This window comes from Otolemur garnettii, unplaced genomic scaffold (assembly GCF_000181295.1).
Source record: "Otolemur garnettii isolate 467f Iridium unplaced genomic scaffold, OtoGar3 scaffold00002, whole genome shotgun sequence".
In the NCBI taxonomy this organism is placed as follows: domain Eukaryota; kingdom Metazoa; phylum Chordata; class Mammalia; order Primates; family Galagidae; genus Otolemur; species Otolemur garnettii.
Genome location: NW_003852397.1, coordinates 25,537,775 through 25,560,333, shown reverse-complemented (window position 1 = coordinate 25,560,333; position 22,559 = coordinate 25,537,775). Strand labels below are relative to the sequence as shown.

The 22,559-nt window shown below is 40.1% G+C and overlaps 1 protein-coding gene across 5 annotated transcripts in view; it reads right to left on the bottom strand.

The window, feature by feature from the left end:
• The window catches only part of AKAP7 (A-kinase anchoring protein 7), a 142,602-nt gene that overhangs the window by 93,173 nt on the left and 26,870 nt on the right, over nt 1-22,559 (bottom strand). For all 5 annotated transcript variants that reach the window (XM_023513493.1, XM_003781669.3, XM_023513485.1 and 2 more), the window contains 3 exons: nt 20,209-20,345; nt 16,480-16,640; nt 1,369-1,481 (listed from right to left, as the gene is read on the bottom strand). In XM_023513493.1, coding sequence (XP_023369261.1) covers nt 1,369-1,481; nt 16,480-16,640; nt 20,209-20,345 — 411 coding nt within the window. The remainder of the gene's footprint in view (nt 1-1,368; nt 1,482-16,479; nt 16,641-20,208; nt 20,346-22,559) is intronic.

The window sequence follows — 22,559 nt, the reverse complement described above, 5'->3', positions numbered from 1 at the left end:
GTTAATATTGTAAGGACAAAGAAACATATGGAAATGGGGATATTACCTTCACCACTGATTTGTCATTCTGTGGTTAAGTTTGAAACCACTTGGAAGAGGACAGTCCATTTGCAAGCAAAACAAGAAAGATAACCGGCAAAGAAGGAAACCGTCAGTCTGCAAGTTTTATAAGCTGTTATCACTGCAGATTTTAAAAATCTAATCATTTACACCAATTATTTTTACCTAACATATTCTGGAATGGTACCTAATATAGACATTAGTAAATCTGTGGCATTGTTACCAAAAAAAAACCATGCAAGATATCTTTTCAAGGAGCTCTTTAACAATAGTTTGTAGAAAACCATAACCATAGGATGATAAATCACCCAAATCTATGTTTTAAAGGACCAAAAAGGCTTTCCAAGGACACAGGCATTAAATTCAAAATGTGCTGAATTTAGAAAAAACGTTCTACTTACTAATAAACATGACCTTCGTTTAGAGAGCTGCAAATCAGTCTGAACTGCAGCAAAGGGTCATGGAGAACAGGGAGTGGATATTAACTGGGGTGCCCATCTCCAAAAGTCTGGTTTATCAGATCAGGCCATCAGATGTCTTAATTTGCATGAGGAAACCCCTAGGCTGAAATGGGAAAAACAATGAAGGGTACCCTTAGGATTTTAGGAGAAATGCTCCCAAATTCAGCAGAAAGCTAAAAGCTGTTGGTTGCAACATCCAAAGGAGGAAGGAGTGTCCTGACTCTGAGCTAGGTGAAGTCAAAGCCCCGTCCCTTGGCTGGTCACTGTTGACCATCCTTAGGGAAAAGTACTTTGAAGCCTATCTCAGAAAGGGAGGTCCCCAGTCCCCAGCACACCTGCTCCTAGCCCTCCAGGGAGGCAAATGCCGTAAGAGCGAGGAGGTTTTTTGGAAACCTTGAAAGAGCTACATGAAAGGGGGTAAAAAGCTCTGCCCACCTTGACGAAGCCAGTTGCAGTGAGTAGCAGCAGTGTACACAGGCTAGCAGAGGAAGCTCTGAGGGGAAGAGGATGCAAATAACTACAGGCAAAGAAAGCAGCAAAGTGAACTGAGGTCCTGCCTCGGCTGCTGGAGGAATGGGGCAGATGCGGCAGAGAAGGGGGAGAAACTGATGATGGCCAGAGTAGGCAACTAACAGGCACGGGGGCAAAGAAGGGCACAGCTGGAACAGCCTCCATGGAGGACTGCTAGCATCCTCAGCACCTTGGGAGTTGGAACCAACCAGACTTGGAATCCCAGGAGCGACAGTGGCAGGGCATTGACGGCCAGGACAAGTATCACTGAAGCCCCGACCCAGTTTAAGGCTGAGGAGGTGGGGTGAAACAGGCCTCCAACAGAACGTGCACTCACATTCCTACGGAGCCATGGTGCTTTGGACAACTTCATGAAGGTCAAATGAGGTTTAAAACTTCTGCTTTCTCCTGCCAGGATGCCTTTTCCTTGAAATGTCCTTTTTGCAATCTCTGAAGGAAATAAAGAAAAACATAAAAAGGCTACTATAACACATAGTTCTCTTTAACTGGAGAAATGTCAATTCACAAACAACTATTTTATAAAGAAGATTACTTTATAAACCTGTTTGAGATTTTTTTTTTAAAGAAAATAAAGATCCACAATGTGTATAGTAATACATAACCCAGTGGTTAAATCGCTCATGATTTCAAATGGGGCAAAGCACACAAAAGCAATAATTTGAAAAGGAAACATCTAATAAATGAAATAACTGGCTGATATGATGCTGACTTTCACTGATCATCCCAGTGGTTTCCGTGTATATAAAAAAGGACTACTTTATCTGTAACCCTTCATATCTAAAACTTCTGCTTCCAAGATGAAGGAACAGGAAAGAAAACCTCTGTGAGAAATTAGAAACAAGGTGAGCCCTTGAATTGCCCCAGCTGGCTTGGCGCCTGTGGCTCAAGCGGCTAAGGCGCCAGCCACATACACCTAAGGTGGCGGGTTCGAATCCCCAGCCTGGGCCCGCCAAACAACAATGATGGCTGCAACCAAAAAATGGCCAGGTGTTGTGGCGGGCACCTGTAGTCCCAGCTACTTGGGAGGCTGAGGCAGGAGACTCGCTTGAGCCCAGGAGTTGGAGGTTGCTGTGAGCTGTGATGCCATGGCACTCTACCCAGGGGGATAGCTTGAGGCTCCGTCTCAAAAAAAAAAAAAAAATTGCCCCAGCTTACATCCTTGAGTGTCCAGGACCCTGTGCAAGGAATAGAAACCTTAGTAGAGCCCAGCCATCTCCATGGGTTGAGGAAAAAGAGCTAAGACAAGAGGCCATAGCAACTAGAGCTTGTAGAACAGAGCACTTGAGAAGTGAGACTTGCACTGAGCAAAAACTCCAGAGACCTACACAGGGTCTCCCAAGAAGAGTCAGCTGAGTACTGATCCGTGCATCTATACAAGAACATTACCTGAGGCTGGAGAAAAACACATTCAAAAGGATTAGAGGCACCAGGGCGGTGACTCACACCTATAATCCTAGCACTCTGGGAGGCCAGGGTGTGGATTGCCTAAATTCAGGAGTTTGAGACCAGCCTAAGCAAGAGCAAGACCTTGTCTCTAAAAAATAGCCAGGTGTTGTGGCAGGTACCTAGAGTCCCAGCTACTCAGGAGGCTGAGGCAAGAGGAACACTTGAACCCAAGAGTTTGAGGTTGCTGTGAGCTCTAATGTCACAGCACTCTACTGAAAATGATAAAATGAGACTTTGCCTTAAAAGTAAATAAATAAAAACCATTTTTAATGCAATATTGGAGTCACAAGTATGCTTTAGATTTAACCACCAATTCTGTTGGAGTCTGGAAGTTACTAATAATGTACATTAATTATAACCAGAATACTTGGATGAAAATAAAATCCAGTTTATCTCCATCCTGCCTGAATATTTCTTACATAGTGTAAGATTTCTGTTTTCCTGAATGAGAACTTAAAATGAAACAGATGCAAGAAAGAACAAACAAAGATACCATATTATCTTTTCTAAGAAAATGAAGAGTTTTGCAGGAATGACTGGTCCTTATGAAATCCATGTGAAAATAACGAAACAACATGAATATAATTAACAGAGACTATGAGGGCTTCAGAAGCACCTGTATGAAGGAAAAAATACATGGATGCATTTTTATTTACTAATGATATCATTGTAAGTGCTATTGGTGATATATCTGGTGTGGGTGGCCCGGGTGCTGGGCTGCCTCGAGAATGAAGAGCAGGGTAGAGAATGGATATTTACACAGCAGGAGCACTGGCACAGGTCAGCATCAATCCCCTCAGTTCCCCAGCATGCCTGAAGCACATGCCCGGCACCTGCCAGGTATTCAACAGAACTTGCTAAATGCGAACCGAGCATCACCCATTTACTAGGGGTCCCATATAGGCTCCATCATCTGCTCTTCAAAAGAACCCTAAGAAGTTAAGTTCTTATCATCCCCATTTTGAAAAATTAAGAAATGTATAAAAGCTATCCATGTACCAAAAACATTTGTAACCCCTTAATAATTTGAAATGTAATAAAAAAAATGAAGACATTGAGATTCTGAAATGTTAGCAGATTACTCAATATCACCGGCTAGGTGGCGGTGAGGATAGAATGTGAATGCAAATCTAACTAACCACAAACCTCATGCTGCCTCCTACACAAAGAATCTAAAATCTTCTTTACCCTCTTCTAAAAAATGTTTTCAAGCAAAAACTAATGGTGGTTGGGTTACTTTAAGACTTGTACAGCAGGCATGAATTCCATTCAACAAACTCAGGTTTGATCATTAATTCACTCAGCAAATAATTATTGAGAACCTAAAGACATGGGGCTTCCATATTTGTTGGGTGCCACAAACAAACAAATATATATAGTAAGGAAAGATTTTGATAAGTGGAATGACGACAAATGAAGCAGGTGAGAGTACACAGAGTGCTGTGAAAGAAACGAGGTCGCCACTTTAGATAAGGTGGTCTGGGAACCCCACTCCGAAGGCTGACATTTGAAAAGACACTGCATGAAGTGGACAGGGAAGCACATGTGTGTGTCTGAAAAGGGGATTCCTGATGGAAGGAACAACTGCTGACGTGAAAGCCCGTTTAGTAGTGTAAATGATAAAAGAAAAGGAGAGGGCAACTCGAACAATTCGGCCTGGTGTGATGGCTCATGCCTGTAATCCTAGCACTCTGGAGCCTGAGGGGGAAGGATCACTTGTGATCAGGGGTTCAAGACCAGCCTGAGCCAAGGGCAAGACTGTCACTACCAAAAATAGAAAAATTAGCCAGCATGGTGGCTCGTGCCTGGAGTCCCAGCTGTTCGAGAGGTAGAGGGAGGAGGACTGTTTGAGCCCAGGAGTCTGGGGTTGCTGTTGAGCTACAAGGACATCATGGAATGAATTTAGCCAGCCCCACCCAGTTTTAACTCACACACTCAGTGGTAGAACATGCAACAGGACCCTTGGAAGTTCCAAGGTCCTGTACATCACCAGGGACAGTTGAGCACTTCACTTCTTCTGATTAACAAAAATCACTCATAAATCCCCCTGCCACCACCCCCACCCCAGCTCTCTCTATCTTGCAAGAACCACCTACAGACTGGGACGCCAACCTGCACAGCAGATTGTGTTTGCTGACAAAATAGTACAGCTCAGCCAGCTCTTGCCCTCCAACACCACCTACTGGCCTCATAGGTGAACTGCACAATGCAATACAATTCATGCTGACCTGCTCAGCAGGGGAAACCAGATATGCTTCTGGAGACCACCATCTCCCGCCTCTACAGGACGCAGTGCGCAGTACACAGCTAGTACAACTACAAATAGCTAACATCTCAGAAAATCACCATGCTAAAGCTATCTATAACATAGGAATTCAGATGTTCTGCCCCCTGAAAGCACCCAAAGTAAAGCCAAAGGACCCTACCCAACATACAGTGCAGTCACACACCCAAAGAGATTAAAAATCCCACCCAAATGAAACTAAGTTTGAAAATAAGTGACAGAATCTCCAGATAAGATGGAATCAGCATGAGCATTCTGGCAATATGAAAAAACAGAATATAAAACCCCTGCCAAGTATTCTATGCCCTCCCTAGCTATGTATCCTACCCAAATAAAAATTATGAAATGACAAATAATGAATTCAAAATCTAGGTCTTGTGGAAATTCAATGAGATCCAAGAGAAAAATGAAAGCCAGCACAAATCAGAAAAAAAGACTCAAGATATAAATAAAAAATGTACTAAAGATATTTTTTAAAAAATCAAACAGAACTTCTGGAAATGAAAAACTCATGGAGCAAATTACAAAGTGCAGCTGAAGCTCTAACAACAGAATAAGCCAAACAGATGAAAGAATTTCAGAGCTTGAAGAAATCAACTTTCAAATCAACCCAGTCAGACAAAAATAAAGGAAAAGGAATTTTAAAAACCAAAGGCTTTAAGAAATAAGGGATTATGTAAAGTGCCCAAATGACTATTGATCTACCATTAGTGGGTCAATCAGGAACAAGAAGACAGGATGACTGGAACAGTCAAAAGAATACAACCTGAGGCCTTAACTAGTTTAACAAGGAATAAATCCATGCTGGCCTGAAAGAGGCCAGAAGCCCCAGTGAGGTTCTACAGCATAAGCAGTGCTGTAAAAAAAGTGAAATGGAAAGAACAGAAAGTTATGATGCTAGACAGCTATATCCAAGTTTAAGATCTCCAAAACTGGCTAGTTCTGGCATATGAAAAGTCAAAGGTTTTATGATGCTTATGAATGGCAGGAGGGGCATAAGGGTTTGGGATGCCTAAGTTAAAGAAGTCAAGGAATATTAAGAAAAGCAATGGCTGTGAAGGCAGCAGTGAGGATGGGGGAGTTATTACTGTTAATAATAATACCTACCATTCGTTTAACATTATATTATAAAGGTGCTAAGCACTTCATATATATTATCTCACTTTATTTTCAGAAGAGTTGCTAGTATCCCCATCATACAAGTAAAGAAACTGAAGGACTGAGAGATGAAGTAAACTGCTTAAAGCCGCTCAGCTGGTACCTGGCTGCTTAGTCAATTCTGAGCGGCTGGAAATCTCACTCTCAGCCAGGGTGGCTCATGCTGCCAAAGCAAGAAAGGATCACAAGGTGAGTTAAGATGTTTCTTAACTCCTCAGTGAGTGCAAATACTCAGCAAAAAGTACGGAAGAGGGTAACAAAACCGGATAGCATGAACCACCCCCAAGGAAAGGCCTTCATGAGGGAGTTGAACAGGGACAAAGGAACAGAGCTAAGAAAATGTGGATGACACCTCTGGCCACAGGGTATAAGGGATGGGGTGAGATGTGCAGCCTTCAAAAGAGGAAGCTGGGAGCTCAGATAAAAGCCAAGTTTCAGCTAAGGCAAGAAGGTAAGGGGGTGTTCTTAGAAAGCGTTTAGGGAGTCCAGCTGCTAATTTATACTGTGACAGACCAGAACACTGATGAAGAGCACAAAATCCTGAGTCAGACTGGATTTACATCCGGCTCTATCATGTACTAACAAATCGCTTAACTGCTTTGTGCCTCAGTTTCCCTGTTAAATAGAGGTGATGATGATGGTCCTTCTATGGTTAGATGTTGATTGTCCCCACTGACACTCATGCTGAAATGTGATCCCCACTGTGGTGGTGCTGGAGGTGGGACCTGGTGGGAGATGTCAGGGTCATAGGGGTAGATCCCGCATATATAGATCAATGCCCTCCCTTGGGAGTGAGTTCTTGTCCTCATGGGACGGGCAAAGTTACCAGACTTGGAATAAAAGTAAATTTCAGCTTCCTAGACTCTGTGGCTTCCTCTCACTATATGATCTCTTTGGCTCACATTTTCCACTCCTCCAGCACATGGCCTCACCAGAAGCTGACAAGAAGATGGCCTTGAACTTCCCAGCCTACAGATTCATGAGCTCAGTAGATGTCTTTTGTCATGAATTATCCAGCCTTAGCTATTCTGTTACAACAACACAAAACAGACAAAGGCAGGCCCCTACCTCACAGGCTTATTAAGACTAAATGAATATGTGTAAGATGATTAGAATAATGCCTGGCACAAAGTAAGTCCACTTAGATAGTGTTTGATTGAAAATCAAATAAATAGGCTTGGCACCTGTAGCTCAAGCAGCTAAGATGCCAGCCACATACACCAGAGCTGGCAGGTTCAAAACCAAACAACAACTACAACCAAAAAATAGCCAGGCATTGTGGTGGGCACCTGTAGTCCCAGCTACTTGGGAGGCTGAGGAAAGAAAATTGTTTAAGCCCAGGAGTTGGAGGTTGCTGTGAGCTGTGATGCCACGGCACTCGACCCAGGGTGACAGCTTGAGGCTCTGTCTCAAAAAAAAATAAAAAATTTATATTCTACACCTAGTAAATTTCACATGTACCCTTGTAAGATGCACCGTAGGTTTTAACACAATAACTAAGAAAATGCCGTGAAGGCTATGTTAACCAGTTTGATGAAAGCATTTCAAATTGTATATAAAACCAGAACATTGTACCCCATGATTGCATTAATGTATGCAGCTATGATTTAATTTTAAATTGGCTGGTCCGAGTGCAGTGGTGTTTACAACTAATTGATTTAATTTTTAAAAAAATCAAATAAATAAAAAGGGGGATGATGAAAAGGGTTAAGGGAGAGGTGAGAAAGGAAGGAGAATGGAAGCAGTGTGCTTAGAGGGGCAGGGGGCTCTGAGGGTCTCAACGGTGCAGGACGGTGAACACAGACATCCTGGTGGGAGAAGTAGGTAGGTTTTGCTTAGTTTTAAATGAAGTGTGGCTGAGTTGTCTTGAGGTTTCTGAGGAAAGCCCAGGCTAAGCCATTAGGAGAAGGATCAGCAAGCTATCAGCCTTCAGTGGTTAGAAGTCCAAGGTTTATGTAGTGACAGAGCGCCCTAGAAGGGCCCCAAGATACCAGAATCTTAACAAATTCCCCACAAGGAGCAAAAAACACAGGGTGTGTTCTCTTCGGCATTGGGAGGAAAGAACTGTCAAAATAAGAGAAAGCAAAAAGTTCAAATGACCATCCTAAAAACACTTCATTTTTTCTTTTATGAAATAAATATACTTAAAATTTTTTATCTTGATAACCACAGGTACTTTTCTCATTTTTAAAAAATATTTGCCAGAACTATTATAATTCCAGGAGGCTAAATTTTCAGCAATCTCTCGATCTAATAACCTTCTTAACCAAAAATTACATTCAGCTGAAGAAATGAATGAAATCACATACCCATTTCTATGCAAAAAGCTTTCCAGTGCAATTTCATCATTGCAAAATGTGAGGACATGCTATATAAATGCATAGTCTTCAACAGCATCTTAATTCTATGAGCTACCAGATAAGTCTAGGAAAGGAGAAGGTCCCGTTTTATTCTGGAAAAAGCATGATCACTCAGGATTCAAGAGGGAAGCTGAGACTCAGCCTCTGATGTCACACACCTTACCAGCTCCGTGAAGTGCTACCACCACAAATCCACATGTAGCAGGGGTACAGAGATGGGCTGGTCTCTTCAGCCAAAAGCACGTACCAAAACTAAAGGTGAGTTAGCAGCATAATTCAAGTATTGGTGGTACAGGGAAAGAGAAATATCTGTCTCTCACCCTTCTAAGTGCACGGCTGAGAACTCAGTAACAAAGACAGACTAATAAGAGAAGAGCATGTAATTTGTTTAATATAAGCTTGATGTGATACAAGAACCTTCGAAAGGAAATGAAGATCCAAAGAAACATGTAAGCTATGTATTTACATGCTAGGTTTAATGAAGAAGTTGATAGCTGTGCAGAAGCACAACTGAATAAAAAGGTATTACCTACTACTAGTAGCCAACCAGGCGGATGTAGGCCTGTTTGTTCAGATTCTTCTCTGCCTCCCTGATAAGGGTGTTCCTTTCCTATTAGTATAGAGAGGGCACCGCTCCAATGTGGGTCTTGTGACCAGCTGGGGGAAAGCGGGAGAAGTCAGAGAGTGACCTCCCCACTCCTGTTTTCTCAAATTCTTTCAGCTTAAAATATTTGGGGGTGCATGTTTGATCCCCATCAATGATAAAAGTTCATCAATTCAAACTCTACTAGTTGAAAATGTACAATAGTATATGTTTAATTTTACACATTAAAAATTCTTTATCCTGAAAATTTTCAGTTAGAATTACAAAACAATAGTGTCTAAGATTCATTTATTTCATAATAAATATGTAATATCCAAGAATTTTTTTTTAAATTATAAATCCAAAAACTCTCAGTGAGGCTCGGCGCCTGTAGCTCAGCAGCTAGGGCACCAGCCATATATACTGGAGCTGGAGGGTTTGAACCCAGCTTGGGCCTGCCAACAATAACAACTACAACCAAAAATTAGCTGGGCGTTGTGTCGGACACCTGTAGTCCCAGCTATTCAAGAGGCTGAGGCAAGAGAATCACTTAAGCCCAAGAGTTGGAGGTTGCTGTGAGCTGTGACACCATGGCACTCTACCCAGGGCAACATAGTGAGAAGCTGTCTCAAAAAAAAAAAAAAAAAAACTCTGAAAATTAGGTAACTCTACAGATGACCCTAGAACACAGATTTAAACTGTGCTGGTCTGCCTATACACGGATTTTTTTTTTCTTTCAATAAAAGTTACACCCGGGATTGGCGTCTGTAGCTCAGTGAGTAGGGTACCAGCCACATACACCAAGGCTGGCGGGTTTGAGCCTGGCCCAGGCCTGCTAAACAATGACAGCTGCAACCAAAAAACAGCCAGGCGTTGGGGCAGGCTCCTGTAGTCCCAGCTATTCGGGAAGGCTAAGACAGGAGAAGCTTACGCCCAAGAGTTTGAGATTGTTGTGAGCTGTGATGCCACAGTACTCTACTGAGGGGCAACATAGTGAGACTCTGTCTTAAAAAAAAAAGTTACACCCAATGTGCCTGCCCTCCTGCCTCCCCTCCTCCTCTTCTGCCTCTGTCACCCCTGAAACAAGACCAACCCCTCCTCTTCCTCAGCCAATTCAACATGAAGAAAATGAGGATGAAGACCTTTATTGTGATGAAATTCCACTTAATGAATAGTAAATGTTTTCTGCTCCTTGAAATTTCCTAATAACATTTTCTTTTCCCTAGCCCACTCGGTTATAAGACTACAGTATATAATAAGTATAGCATACAAAACATATCTCTTGATCGACTGTTTATGTTATCAGTAAGGCTTCAGGTCAACAGTAGGGTACTAGTACTTAAGTTTGGGGGGAGGGAAAAGTTACACACAAAATATTTCACTGAGGGTAGGAGGAGGAATCCCCAGTCCCCAGATTGTTCCAGGACAACTGTACTTTCTTTCTTCACAAATTCTCCTGCCTTCCATTCGGTTACACTAGCTCTGCCTCCGTTATTTTGAACAAACAAAATTGTAATATTCCTGTGTAATGACATACCTAGTTTATAAACTTTTAAGAAATGCAGTGACAAGGCAATAAAATACATTCTCTTTAAAGATATAACATTTGACCAAGTAGTTTCTAAAATGTAACACAAAAATAAACATTATTTTATTGATACTGTTGGACTAAAGTAGTACTGATCCTGATGTGTTATTTTAAAAATAAATCTAAAGAAGTGAAATAATGACCGAAACCCCATGCGTTGGGGGGCCTACCGCAGCCACACACAAACCATTTTCCCCTCCTCTTCCCCCTCTCCTCCTAAGACAAAGACACAAAGGATCTTTGTCCTGCCCAGGCAGGTCGCCCTCCCCTTTCAGTAAACCTGGTCTGAACATCCCCTCGGTTTCTGGGCACCACCATTTACACCTTTCACCACGTACTGAACATTCTGACTATCTGAACACTATGTAAATAGAAGCTCCAACTAAACATCATGTAGTAAATTCTCAATAACTAATAAAAACACGTTGCCTCAGTGAGTAGATAAATAAATGAAAGTTTTCCATAGTTATTCCAATACTTAGTTTTCCAGCCAGGCGCAATGGCTCATGCCTGTAATCCTAGCACTCTGGGAGGCTGACGTGGGTGGGTCACTTGAGCTCAGGAGTTGGAGACCAGCCTAAGCAAGATCGAAACCCTGTTTCCACTAAAAATAGAAAAAGTAGCTGGGCCTTGTGGTGGGCACCTATAGTCCCAGCTACTCAGGAGGCTCAGGCAAGAGACTGCTTGAGCCCAAGAGTTTGAGGTTGCTGTCAAATATGATACCAGGACATAATACCCAGGGCCACAGAGTGAGACTGTCTCAATAAAAGAAAAAAAAGGTTTCTTATAACAATACATAAAAATTATAATGAAAAGCATCAGTATAATATACACATAAAAGGTTAAAAACAATTATAACAGTGATAGCATGGTATAAAAGAATACTGTTCTCCCTCCATTTTTCATTTTTTGTAATGATTTTTTGAAATTTATAGAAAAACATAAATATTTGAAAGGTATAATACCTAATGTCTCAGGAATCAAGAAAGGAATTACAGGGGCAGCGGCCTTTGCTAAAATGACAAACCAACATCCTTGGGCCCATATTCATATTAAAGCTGGTAAGAGTCCACATTCCTCGGCATACAATGGACCTTTCACCAATATTGGAAAATGCCTTTGTGACAATATTTGCAAAGAATGGATGGAATTCTCAATGTTGCAAGCACTCAGTGAATAATTTAAGAGAACAATGAATGAATGAATGGGTAGAAACATTTCTGGAGCGCAGACATATTTATGTGCCAAAAGAAATGATGCATATCTAGCATTTTTCTCCAGAGTAGTCAGGAAAGACAGATGAAGTTTAAGTATGAGCATCTTTTCTTGAATGATTTCCTATCAAAACTATTAGAATTGCCAGCCCAGCATGGCAGTTCAAACCTGTAATCCTAGCCCTGTGTGAGGCCGAGGCAGGCGGATTGCCTGAGCTCAGGAGTTCGAGACCAGTCTCAGCAAGAGCGAGACCTCATCTCTACTAAAAATAGAAAAACTAGCTGGGCATTGTGGTGAGTGCCTATAGTCCCAGCTACTCAGGAGGCTAAGGCAAGAGGATTGCTCAAGCCCAGGAGAGCTATGACACTAAGGCACTCTACCCAGGATGACAGAGTGAGACTGTTTCAAAAAAAAAAAAAAAAAAGAAATTGCTTTGTCCTTGGCCAACTAATGATTTTAAGTCATACTCAACTTTTAAATATTATTTGCTTGCTTGCACGTTTGTTTATACAATTTTGTCCCACCCTAACCCCCAAAATAGGATTGAAGATGACTCCAAAGAAGTATATACTATAATAATATAAATAAATTTAAATTAAGGAAAATGAGACAAATTTCAAACTAAAACTTGAAAGATAAGATGAAGTGAGGTTTACGCTTATCTTAAGGTAAGCTTACCTTTATCTTAAGGTAAATGCTCAAAAATAATGACCTTATGTCCTATACTCTAAACAACCAATTCCAACCCCAAACCCCAAGCCTAAATATTCAACATATAAAAGGTAAAAAAACAATTTGTTCAAGAGATATAGTCCTGATATTGATATTAAAAAGGAAACTTTTCTAATCAGTTCTTATGTTATTTAACAAGACATAGTCAGCATTTTCTTTTTTTTTTGAGACAGAGTCTCACTTTGTCACCCTCAGTAGAATGCCATGGCATCATAGCTCACAGCAACCTCAAACTCTTGGGCTCAATGCCATTCTCTTGCCTCAGCCTCCCTGGTAGCTGGGATTACAGGCTATATCTCCCAGCTATTATTATTTTTTTTTTTTAGAGACTGGGTTTTGCTCTTGCTCAGGTTAGTCTGGAACTCCTGAGCTCAACCAATCTACCTACCTTCACCTACCAGAGTGCTAGGATTACAGGCGTGAGACATCGGCCTTGGCATTTATTTTTTTAAAAATTCTTAAACATAGAAGATTTCTATAGACCTGTTTCTTATAAAAATCATCACTATATGCCAAAAGAATTATGGTAAAAGCAATACTGCAATATCAAGTCCACACAGATTGTTTTCTATGTATATATGCAATTTTTGTGTGAACTAAATGTATTTCTCAGTGAGAAGACAGATGCTATTACAACAGACAGGAAAAAAAAGGAGAAAAGTATTCTGATAAACAAACCTTGTAAAGATGTAATAGCCAAAATATTTTCTCCACAGAGGTCTTGCATATCCTTTTTAGATTTACCCCTATACATTCCTACTGTTTTGCTGCTATTAAAAACTAAATCTCTTGGGAAAATAGTTTAATTATTTACAGTTTTTTGCATATCAATCTTTTATCTAGCAGCCTTGCTAAAGTCTATAATTGTTTTTGTTTTTGTTTTTTTTAGAGACAGAGTCTTATTTCGTCGCCCTCGGTAGAGTGCTATAGCGTCACAGCTCACAGCAACCTCCAACTCCTGGGCTTAGGCAATTCTCTTGCCTCAGCCTCCTGAGTAGCTGGGACTCCAGGTGCCCACCACAACACCCGGCTATTTTTTGTTGCAGTTTGATCGGGGCTGGGTTCGAACCCGCCACACTCAGTATATGGGGCCAGTGCCCTACCCACTGAGCCACAGGCCCCATCCCTATAACTGGTTTTAATAATTTGTCTTGTGTTTGAAACTTCTATCTACCATTTGATTTTCTTTATGAAGTCAAAAAGAAAAGTTTCTTCACATTCTCTATTAGCCAAAAACCTCCTAAATTCTTAAAATCCAATATGCAACTTCTAATTCTTCCCATTTTCTCACTCTCATAATTCTAGTAACCCTAATCTTCCATCTTATTACTCCATTCTTCTTCCAAACCTTACCCCATCCAGACTCCACTGCCTTCTATAACATACACCCAGTAACGCCCCACATCAAACACTCATCTACTCTCTTACCAGTGCCCTTGTTTTTTTGTCTTTTTATCACATCTACCACGTAAGGGCTCAAGTTTGGATGAATTTCCCCTGTACCTAGAACTTGGAAAAGTACCTGAGAAAATCCCAATTAGTATTATTACAGATTTTGGGATCTCATCCCAAATGCATCTTCAGTGTGCTCCGCAACCCTATTATACACTGCTTCCTGAACTTTCCCCTTCCCTTTCCCTTGGTCACTATTCCAAACTTTCGCCACTTTCACTTCCACTTAGGCACATAAATCTCATTTTACTGATACCCCAAGGTTTGTAATTTATGCCCCCAAGGAACTAAACTACTTATAGGTCCCTAAATACGACTTGATTTTCTTTGTACACGCTGTTCCCTCTGACTGGAACACCCTCTTTTAATTTGTTCAATCAGAAAACTTTCACTTATCCTTCAAACCTCACTTTCTCACGCCCACTATCCTCTGTACCTCTCTTTCACCTTTCCAACCCAATTGAAATCTCTTATATAAAATGCACATCAATTATATAACAGAAATATTTCGCTAAAAGGATAACTAAACAGCTCTACTTTTAATAATTCCAAATCGATAATGAACTTAACAAATTTAAACTATATACTTACTGAACAGTACAACTGACACCATGCTAAATGTCATTCTAGTTCAACAATCAATCTGAATGATGATCAAGACCTAAATAAACACTGACAAAACGTTTATCACAAATATCTTAGGAACATAAAACTAGCCAGGTGCAGTGGCTCACATTTGTAATCCTAGCCCTTTGGGAGGCCAAGGCAGGAGGATTGCTTGAGGACAGGTGTTCAAGACATAACAAGATCTTGTCTCTACAAAAAATAAGAAAAATTAGCCAGGTATGGTACCATACACCTACAGTCCCTTGCTACTTGGAAGGCTGAGGCAGGAGGACACTTGAGCCCAGGAGGTCATGGCTACAGTGAGGTAGGCTAACACCAGCCTGGGTGACAAAAGTGAAAATCTATGTCAAAAAACAAAAAAGAAAGAAAGAAAAGCTTACCAACAATAAAACCTAATCACTGCCCCTTCAAAAAGAGGTATGTACTTCTGAATGAGCATTAAAACTGCAGAGGCCATATAACAGTAAATGAAAAATCACATACAAAATATACCCTTTTTCTAAGTTAAAACTAGCTAAAACAGGCAACACTCATACCCTCTGTGGGTAGGGTGCCAGCCACATACACAGAGGCTGGCAGGTTTAAACCTGGCTGGGCCAGCTAAAGCAACAATGACAACTATAATAAAAAAGAACAGCTGGGCATTGTGGCAAGTGCCTGTAGTCCCAGCTACTTGGGAAGCTGAGGCAAGAGAATCACTTAAGCCCAAGAGTTTGAGGTTGCTGTGAGCTGTGACACCACAGCACTCTACTGAGTGCGACATAGTAAGACTCTGTCGACAAAAAAAAAAAAAAGAAAGAAAGAAAAACTAGCTAAAATAAAAATAGGTATACTCCAGGAGAATATAAGGAACTAAACACCAAGTTCAGGATGATAGTTAAATGGAGACAGGCCAAGGGATGGATTAGGTTAGGGAACTAACGGTGCAGTTAGTTTATTTACCTAGCTTCTGTTTGGGTTGGTGGGATCTCACATTATTTTTAAACAGATAGACAGATTGTTGGGTAGATAAAAAGAGGAAAGAAATGGAGAGAGAGAGGGAGGGAAAGAAAGATTAGAGGGAGGAAGAAAGACAGATTTAAAAAAAGAACACAGATAAAAGTAGACCAAGCATGGACTAATACAAAGAACATGTTATTACCCAAAGATTATTGAATTTAAAATGAGGTGGTTGGGTGGTGCCTATGGCTCAAGGAGTAGGGTGTCAGCCCTATACACCAGGGGTGGAGAGTTCGAGCCCGGCCCCAGCCAGAACTGCAAAAAAGTAAAATAAAAATAAATAAAATGAGGTGGCATGAAATGATGTGACATGAATTAAATGAAAACAAAAACTGTTCACAGCATGCAGGCTAATACCCAACCTATAAGCTCTGGGTCAAACTCAGAAGTCACTCATCCAGGTCATGGTTGTTTTTTTTTTTTCTTCTTCTTCTTTTAATTCCCTGACACTTGGAATTGTACTTCAAAAGGCAACAGGTTCTCCTGTAAACACGAGGCCTTCTGCCATTACCAATGGACATGCCGCTCTGAAAATGGACCAGTGAATAGGATAAATGGAAATCTTGCAGATTCCCCTGCTTTCTCTGGAATAGGGATGACAATTCCCACAAGCCTTTGATAGGCACTGGGTGATTCTTCATTCAGTATGTATCAAGTGCCAACCACATGTCAAATGTCATGAGAGGCACTGAGATTCTTCAGACTTAATATTCGAACAGTCTTAAAAATTACCTAAGTCCAGTCTACTTCCTTCCAGAAAGCCTCAAAATCAACATATTCCTCAACTTCAAGAATCAAAATAACTTTTCAGGCCCTTTATTAGGCCATTTACTTAAACAGACAAATACCAAAGCAGCTTACTGATAAAGTAAGGTTATGAAGACTCCCAAAGATTAAAAGATATCAAATCTCTATTATGAAAATGGGGGGGGGGGAATTGCTTCTTGAACAGATAAGATTCCTTGAGTATGTTGCTCTTTTACCTGCTATCTCCAAAAGTAGGTTTATGTGATCTCCTTCGGCCAGCTTCACAAATCCAACTTGATTTCCAAAAGTGCCAATCCCTTGAAAGGGCAAAATCAGATGTTTTCCTTGAAGGATTTCTTCTATGAATGGTTTCAATTCCAAGAGAGCATCAATACCACTAGTAAGAGACAATATATTTTTCAGTAACACATTAAGTTATACACAAAACTAAATAAGAAACAAAGTACTCAGCTTTAGAAAGATAAATTAATTTTTATATTCACACTAATTATTTTAAAGCTCACAATACCTTCTATATCTAACCTATATGAGTAAAACTAATATCAAGTTCTAACAAAAACTATAGAGAATTATAACTAACCTAATTATAATTGCTATAAAGAAATGAAAGTAGATAGTATTTTATAGTTCACAAAAAACATTTTAATCAAGGAAGTATTGCATAGACAACTAAAAAACATAGCACTTACAAGACCTATATGAATGTTATAAAAAGTTCTAGATTCTTGATAAAAGTAGTAATACTTACTTGTATGGAATTTACTATTTATGAGGTACCAAAACTTAATATATATTATCTTTTAAAATATAACATGCTCTATAATAAGATAATTTACTGTACTTGGATTCAAATAAAATACAAGTATAATTACCCCAACTGCTAGTGTGTAAGTTTGTTATGGCTGTTTCAACCCATGCGATTATAGGGCTACTGGGTGTTTCAAATGTTTTATTTTTCTTTATAAAAACAAATGTTTATCATATTATTGAGTAGACATTATCATATTTTGAATATTTGGAATTTAGGATCTGTTACTTTCAGCTTGAAGAGAATATTAGCATAGGTACTCGATTATAAGAAAAAAATAAACTCTCGCTAGAGGGCAGCAGTTACTCAAAAAAGAAATAAGCACATTCTTAAAGTATGGAGATGGCTTTAAAATACCTTCCAGTGAAGTTCCATTAATGTAAATTACCTTGATCTATGATGTGTTCATCAAATATTTGAAAAAGAAATAAGGTATTTTTCAAAATATTCCATATTTTTAATTAGTGACTGATTTTCTGATGACTTTCATATTGCCTTATTCCTCTGTCATAACATCATGTACAATCCTTTAGAATGGCCATGTAAGTATCATTTCTTACTGCACCTCCAAATCCACATTCTAAATCCGATCTTACCTACCCATACTTATGTTCATTCAGAAAGACACAGTGAACACATGCCTAATTCAATATTGTCCTTCACTGTCTACTGTGAGTTAAATCATGTGACAACAGCCACTTCTGGCTTATACTTCATAAATTGGGGGAATTCAAGATATTTATTTTAATGAAACTATATGCTAAAGCAGGTCTCAAGAAAGGTCAAGATTTTTCAGAGATTGTGAAGTCTATATCATATTTTTCTTTAAAGAAATATAAACGATCTAAACTCAGTCCAATTTCTCAGTTTTCTTAGTCTTTTTCTTTTTTTTTTTTTTTTTGTCCAACTCCTGGGCTCAAGCAACTCTCCTGCCCCAGCCTCCCAAATGCTGGGACCACAGGCCCCTGCCACAATGCCCAGCTATTTTTTGGTTGCAGCCATCATTGTTGTTTGGTGGCCTGGGCTGGATTCAAACCCGCCACCTTAGGTGTATGTGGCTGGTGCCTTAGCCACTTGAGCCACAGGTGCCAAGCCAGTTTTCTTAGTCTTATAAATAAATAAATTTGTCCCAGTGAAAAGCTATTTACTCACAGAGTGAAAATGGATCACAATATCTACGAGGAAGTATCAATGACTTTCAAATTCTTTTAAGTAGAAAATCTTTTCAAGAGTGATTTGTGGAAAGACTTCTATATGATAAAATAAGTAAAAGTATGTGCAAGTTAGAAAAAGAATTCTGAAACTAGAGTTCAAATCCAAAGGCTACATTTCAAATTAACTCAAGACAGCCATCTTGCCTAATCAGCAGCTGAGTTTCGTCAAGTATCTATTTCTATTCCTTTCTTCTACACTGTGAAGACACAAAGGACCTTAGGCAACATGAGAAATTCATGATTTAAAAAAAAGTCTCTGCATATTCCATGTCCAATCTATTGATCAATACTTCATTAAACACCTAAAATTTTATATTAAATTTTAAAAAGAATAACTATAAGAGAAGAAACTGACAATCTAGGTGTCTAGCATATTTTACAGCATAAAAGATAAACATTATAACTGAGGGACTTTAAAAAAAAAATCCCTCACATAAACAATGTCTTCTCAGAAATTCAATCAATTTCACTATCACTATACAGCTGCCCAAAGTGAGGCAGCACCTTGAATCTCACCATCATTTGAAAATGGACACCTCTGCCCCTCCGGAATGCCAGCGGGCCTCATCCAGTCAGTTGCAGGCCTTAAGAAAAATAACTGAGGTCCCCTGAGAGAGAAGGAATTCTGCCTCCAGACTGCCTTTGAACTTGAGACTACATTAACTCTTCCCTGCCAGACTGCCCTGGAGATTTCAGTCTTGCCAACCCCCTCAATCATGTGAGCCAACTCCTTACATAAATCTCTCTGCATAAAGATGCACACGTCTTCACAGACAGATGTGGATAGAGATCTATATAGATGCACATCCCGCCAGTCCTTTGGAGAACCCTAACACACCACTCCAACTCACACAGACAGACTCCTTTCTCCTGGCCTGTAGTCTTCTTACACCACATCTTCTTTGGCTTCTCTTTTTTCAAGAACATGAGAGCATTTGTTTTTTCTATTGACTGGCAAAGTGATCAGCCAAAGTAAGTAAAGTTTCTGCTTCTCTTTGCCTCTTGCAGAGTGCTCAAGGCTGCTCTGGGGTAGATCAGCTTGGACAGATCAAAATATTGATCTGTAAAGAGATGAGGTTCTACTGTTCCAAAAGACGTAACTATAATGATCATAATGGGGCTGGAAACTTAGAGTTATTCATTTATTTGTTTTTCTCTCCTTTATTTTTCCTTTTCTTCTCTCCCTTCCCAATTCAAGCCTTCTTCCTCATTCCCTGAGGAGCCATACACAGGTTGAAAACAGAAGTAACCTGCAGTTCTTTCTGGCTTTGGTTTTCCAAAGAGCATAAGCTTGATCATAAGACAGTGGGTTACACAGGAGGTAACAAGGAAAGAGAGGATTTAAGTACAGATGCAGTGTCCCACAGAATTGGGGGGAGAGCAAGGTTTCTCCACTCCAGATTAGATAGCAGCAATCAATGACTCATACTCAACATTTATGGCACCTCCTAGCATGGGGGTGAGGTGGGGTGGGATGGAGTAGACCAAAGTGAAACTGAAGTTGTCCAGTGGCCTCGTAAACAAGCAGCTCTAATAGCTAATAATAGAGTACCTGATGTGTGCCAGGCCCTATACAAAAAGCTCCTACATGTATTGGTACTGTTACTTTCTCCATTTATTTAAAAGGTAAATGATTTGCCCAAAGTCAGGCAGCTAATCAGAAGTGGATGTGTCATGGTTCCAGAATCTTTACCTAGAATCCTAACCTAAATGGCCAAACTCCAGAAATGTTTACATAATGAGCACAGGCAAAATAATTATACAACTAAGGGCTACCATTTGATAACACTGACTATCAATTGAAACAAATTTTGATAAACAATACTTTTTTAGAATTTCAATGCCGCTTCAGGTTCTGCTATATTTATTCATATTAAAGTAATAACTTGGAAAGTAATATTCAAGAACGTCACATTACTCACATGTTTATTTCATCTTCACTTAATAATTGCATCACTAGCAGGGTAATATGAAAGGAACCATCGCCAGCCATTGCTTTAGCCAGTCGCCGATCTTGTTGTATTATTGCATTTTGCAGGATCTTAATTCCTCTTGTAATCTAATCTCACACACATACACACAAAAGACCCAGAGATTAAGTAAGCAAAATTTCTTAATGATAAATATAAATCGAGAAGAAAAATAAGCAACAACCAACATTAGAACAATGTCAAGACTCTTCCACCAAACAATGCTTACTTGTCTACTTGTTCTCAAATATCCTAGACAGCTAAACTGAACAGTTTAATAGGATGTATAAGTTTTTTAAAAATTACACAATGCCTGTCCATCTTAAAAGGACCAAGCCCAACACCCTTATTTTGCAGATCAGATCAGTGGTTGAATGGAAAAAATCTCACTGGTCATGCATCTTTTCAGAAATTTGTACTTGGAATACACAATATGACTCAATAATCATGATCTTTCCTAAGAAAAAGGCTTTATTCTTGCCATAGAAAGGTCAAAACCAGCAAACAACATTCCATTTCTGTTAGAAGCAATATTTACTTGTCACCAAGCGAATGTGTTTGAGAACCCATTCCTCATGGCCTTTAAGATTTTTTTTAGGACAATAATTTCAATAGGAATGATTATAGTCATTTTTCCAGAAATGTGCAGAGGGACATTACCAATAAGAGAGTTGCAAAGAAGCTCAAATGTGTACTTTAGGTGGCTGGGGCCGGTGGCTCAAGCCTGTAATCCTAGCACTCTGGGAGGCCCAGGCAGGTGGATTGCTTGACCTCAGGAGTTTGAGACCAGCCTGAACAAAAGCGAAATGCTGTCTCTACTAAAAATAGAAAAAGTAAGGCAAGAGGACTGCTTGAGTCCCAGAGTTGGAGGTTGCTGTAAGGTATGACGCCATGGCACTCTACCCAGAGTGACAGCTTGAGACTCTGTCTAAAAAAAAAAAAAAAAAAAGGAAAGGAAAAGAAAAAACTGTGTATTTTAGGAAAATTGGTCACAGCCTATATTCAGGTGAAACTCCCAATGACCTGGTCACCCACCTGCCTTCCCTTCAATACCAGCCCCTCTGAAACCAGGAAGGGGAATGATGTATCCTCCCTCCTCCCCTTTCAGTTAGATCCAATTCTAATCAACTTCTTAATGTGAGTGGACTAGAAAGTGGTTTGAACTTGAAATAGCAAACCCAGACAAAGAGACAGAAAAGAGAGCACACAGAAGCCCACGGGACAAGCCCCACGGCAGCAGAGTGAGTGAGGAAAGAAGAAGCTCCCCCCCAACCCCCACCCCACAGCAGAAGTGATACCCATAAAAAAGCACAGACAGGAAAAAAGTGAATCATGAGCACAGCAGACTGCCCTGATACTAGAGTGGCTGTTTTATCGTGAACAATGTTCCCATTATCTGTGGAATGTGATTGGGCGAATCACAAGATCCTGTCCTATGATCTGACTTCCCATTAACAAAGGCTGTCTCCTTTGAGGCTGGGTGCGGTGGCTCTCGCCTGTAATCCCAGCACTTTGGGAGGCCGACGTGGGTAGATCACTTGAGTTCAGGAGTTGGAGACCAGCCTGAGCAAGAGCAAGACCCCATCTCTACTAAAAACAGAAAAACTAGCCAGGCATTATGGTGGGTGTCTGCAGTCCCAGCTACTCCGAAGGCTGAGGCAAGAGGGTTGCCACACACTCAATCCTGGGCAACAGAGAAGACTGTCTCAAAGAAATAAAAATAATAAAAGTAAAAATAAACAACAGCAGTAGCAACTAAGCCCTATTATGAACTTACTGGGTTCTCAGTACCACAGTAAGCATTTTACACGCATTAGCTCAATGAAGCTTCTCAGCAATCCTATGAAGTAGATATTGGTATTTCAGAGTTTTTTCCAGATGCAATGGAAAGCTGAGATTGGCTCACAGGAATAAGGGAGTAACTGAGGTGAATCCAGGTACACAGGGGAGGGGCCAAGCCCAGGGTCAAGTATTTATATCAGAGGTGCTCAAAACGTCAGGCCTCAAAAAAATACGATTACATCTTCAAAACTTAGCTGGTACAATCATTATTCTGGTTTAATTTATGATAAAAAGGTGGCTTGGGATAAAAACTTAGCTATACATGCATGGGTATAATACACTGTGATGTAAATTAAGGGTGCTAGACTCAGAAATCCTGGCTTTTAACCCAAGGTCTGCCAGAGGTACAACACCATACAAAATCAACTATCCCAGGATCTCAAGGATGGTTCAACATACGTAAATCTATAAATATAATTCACCACATAAACAAATTAAAAAACAAAGACCACATGATTCTC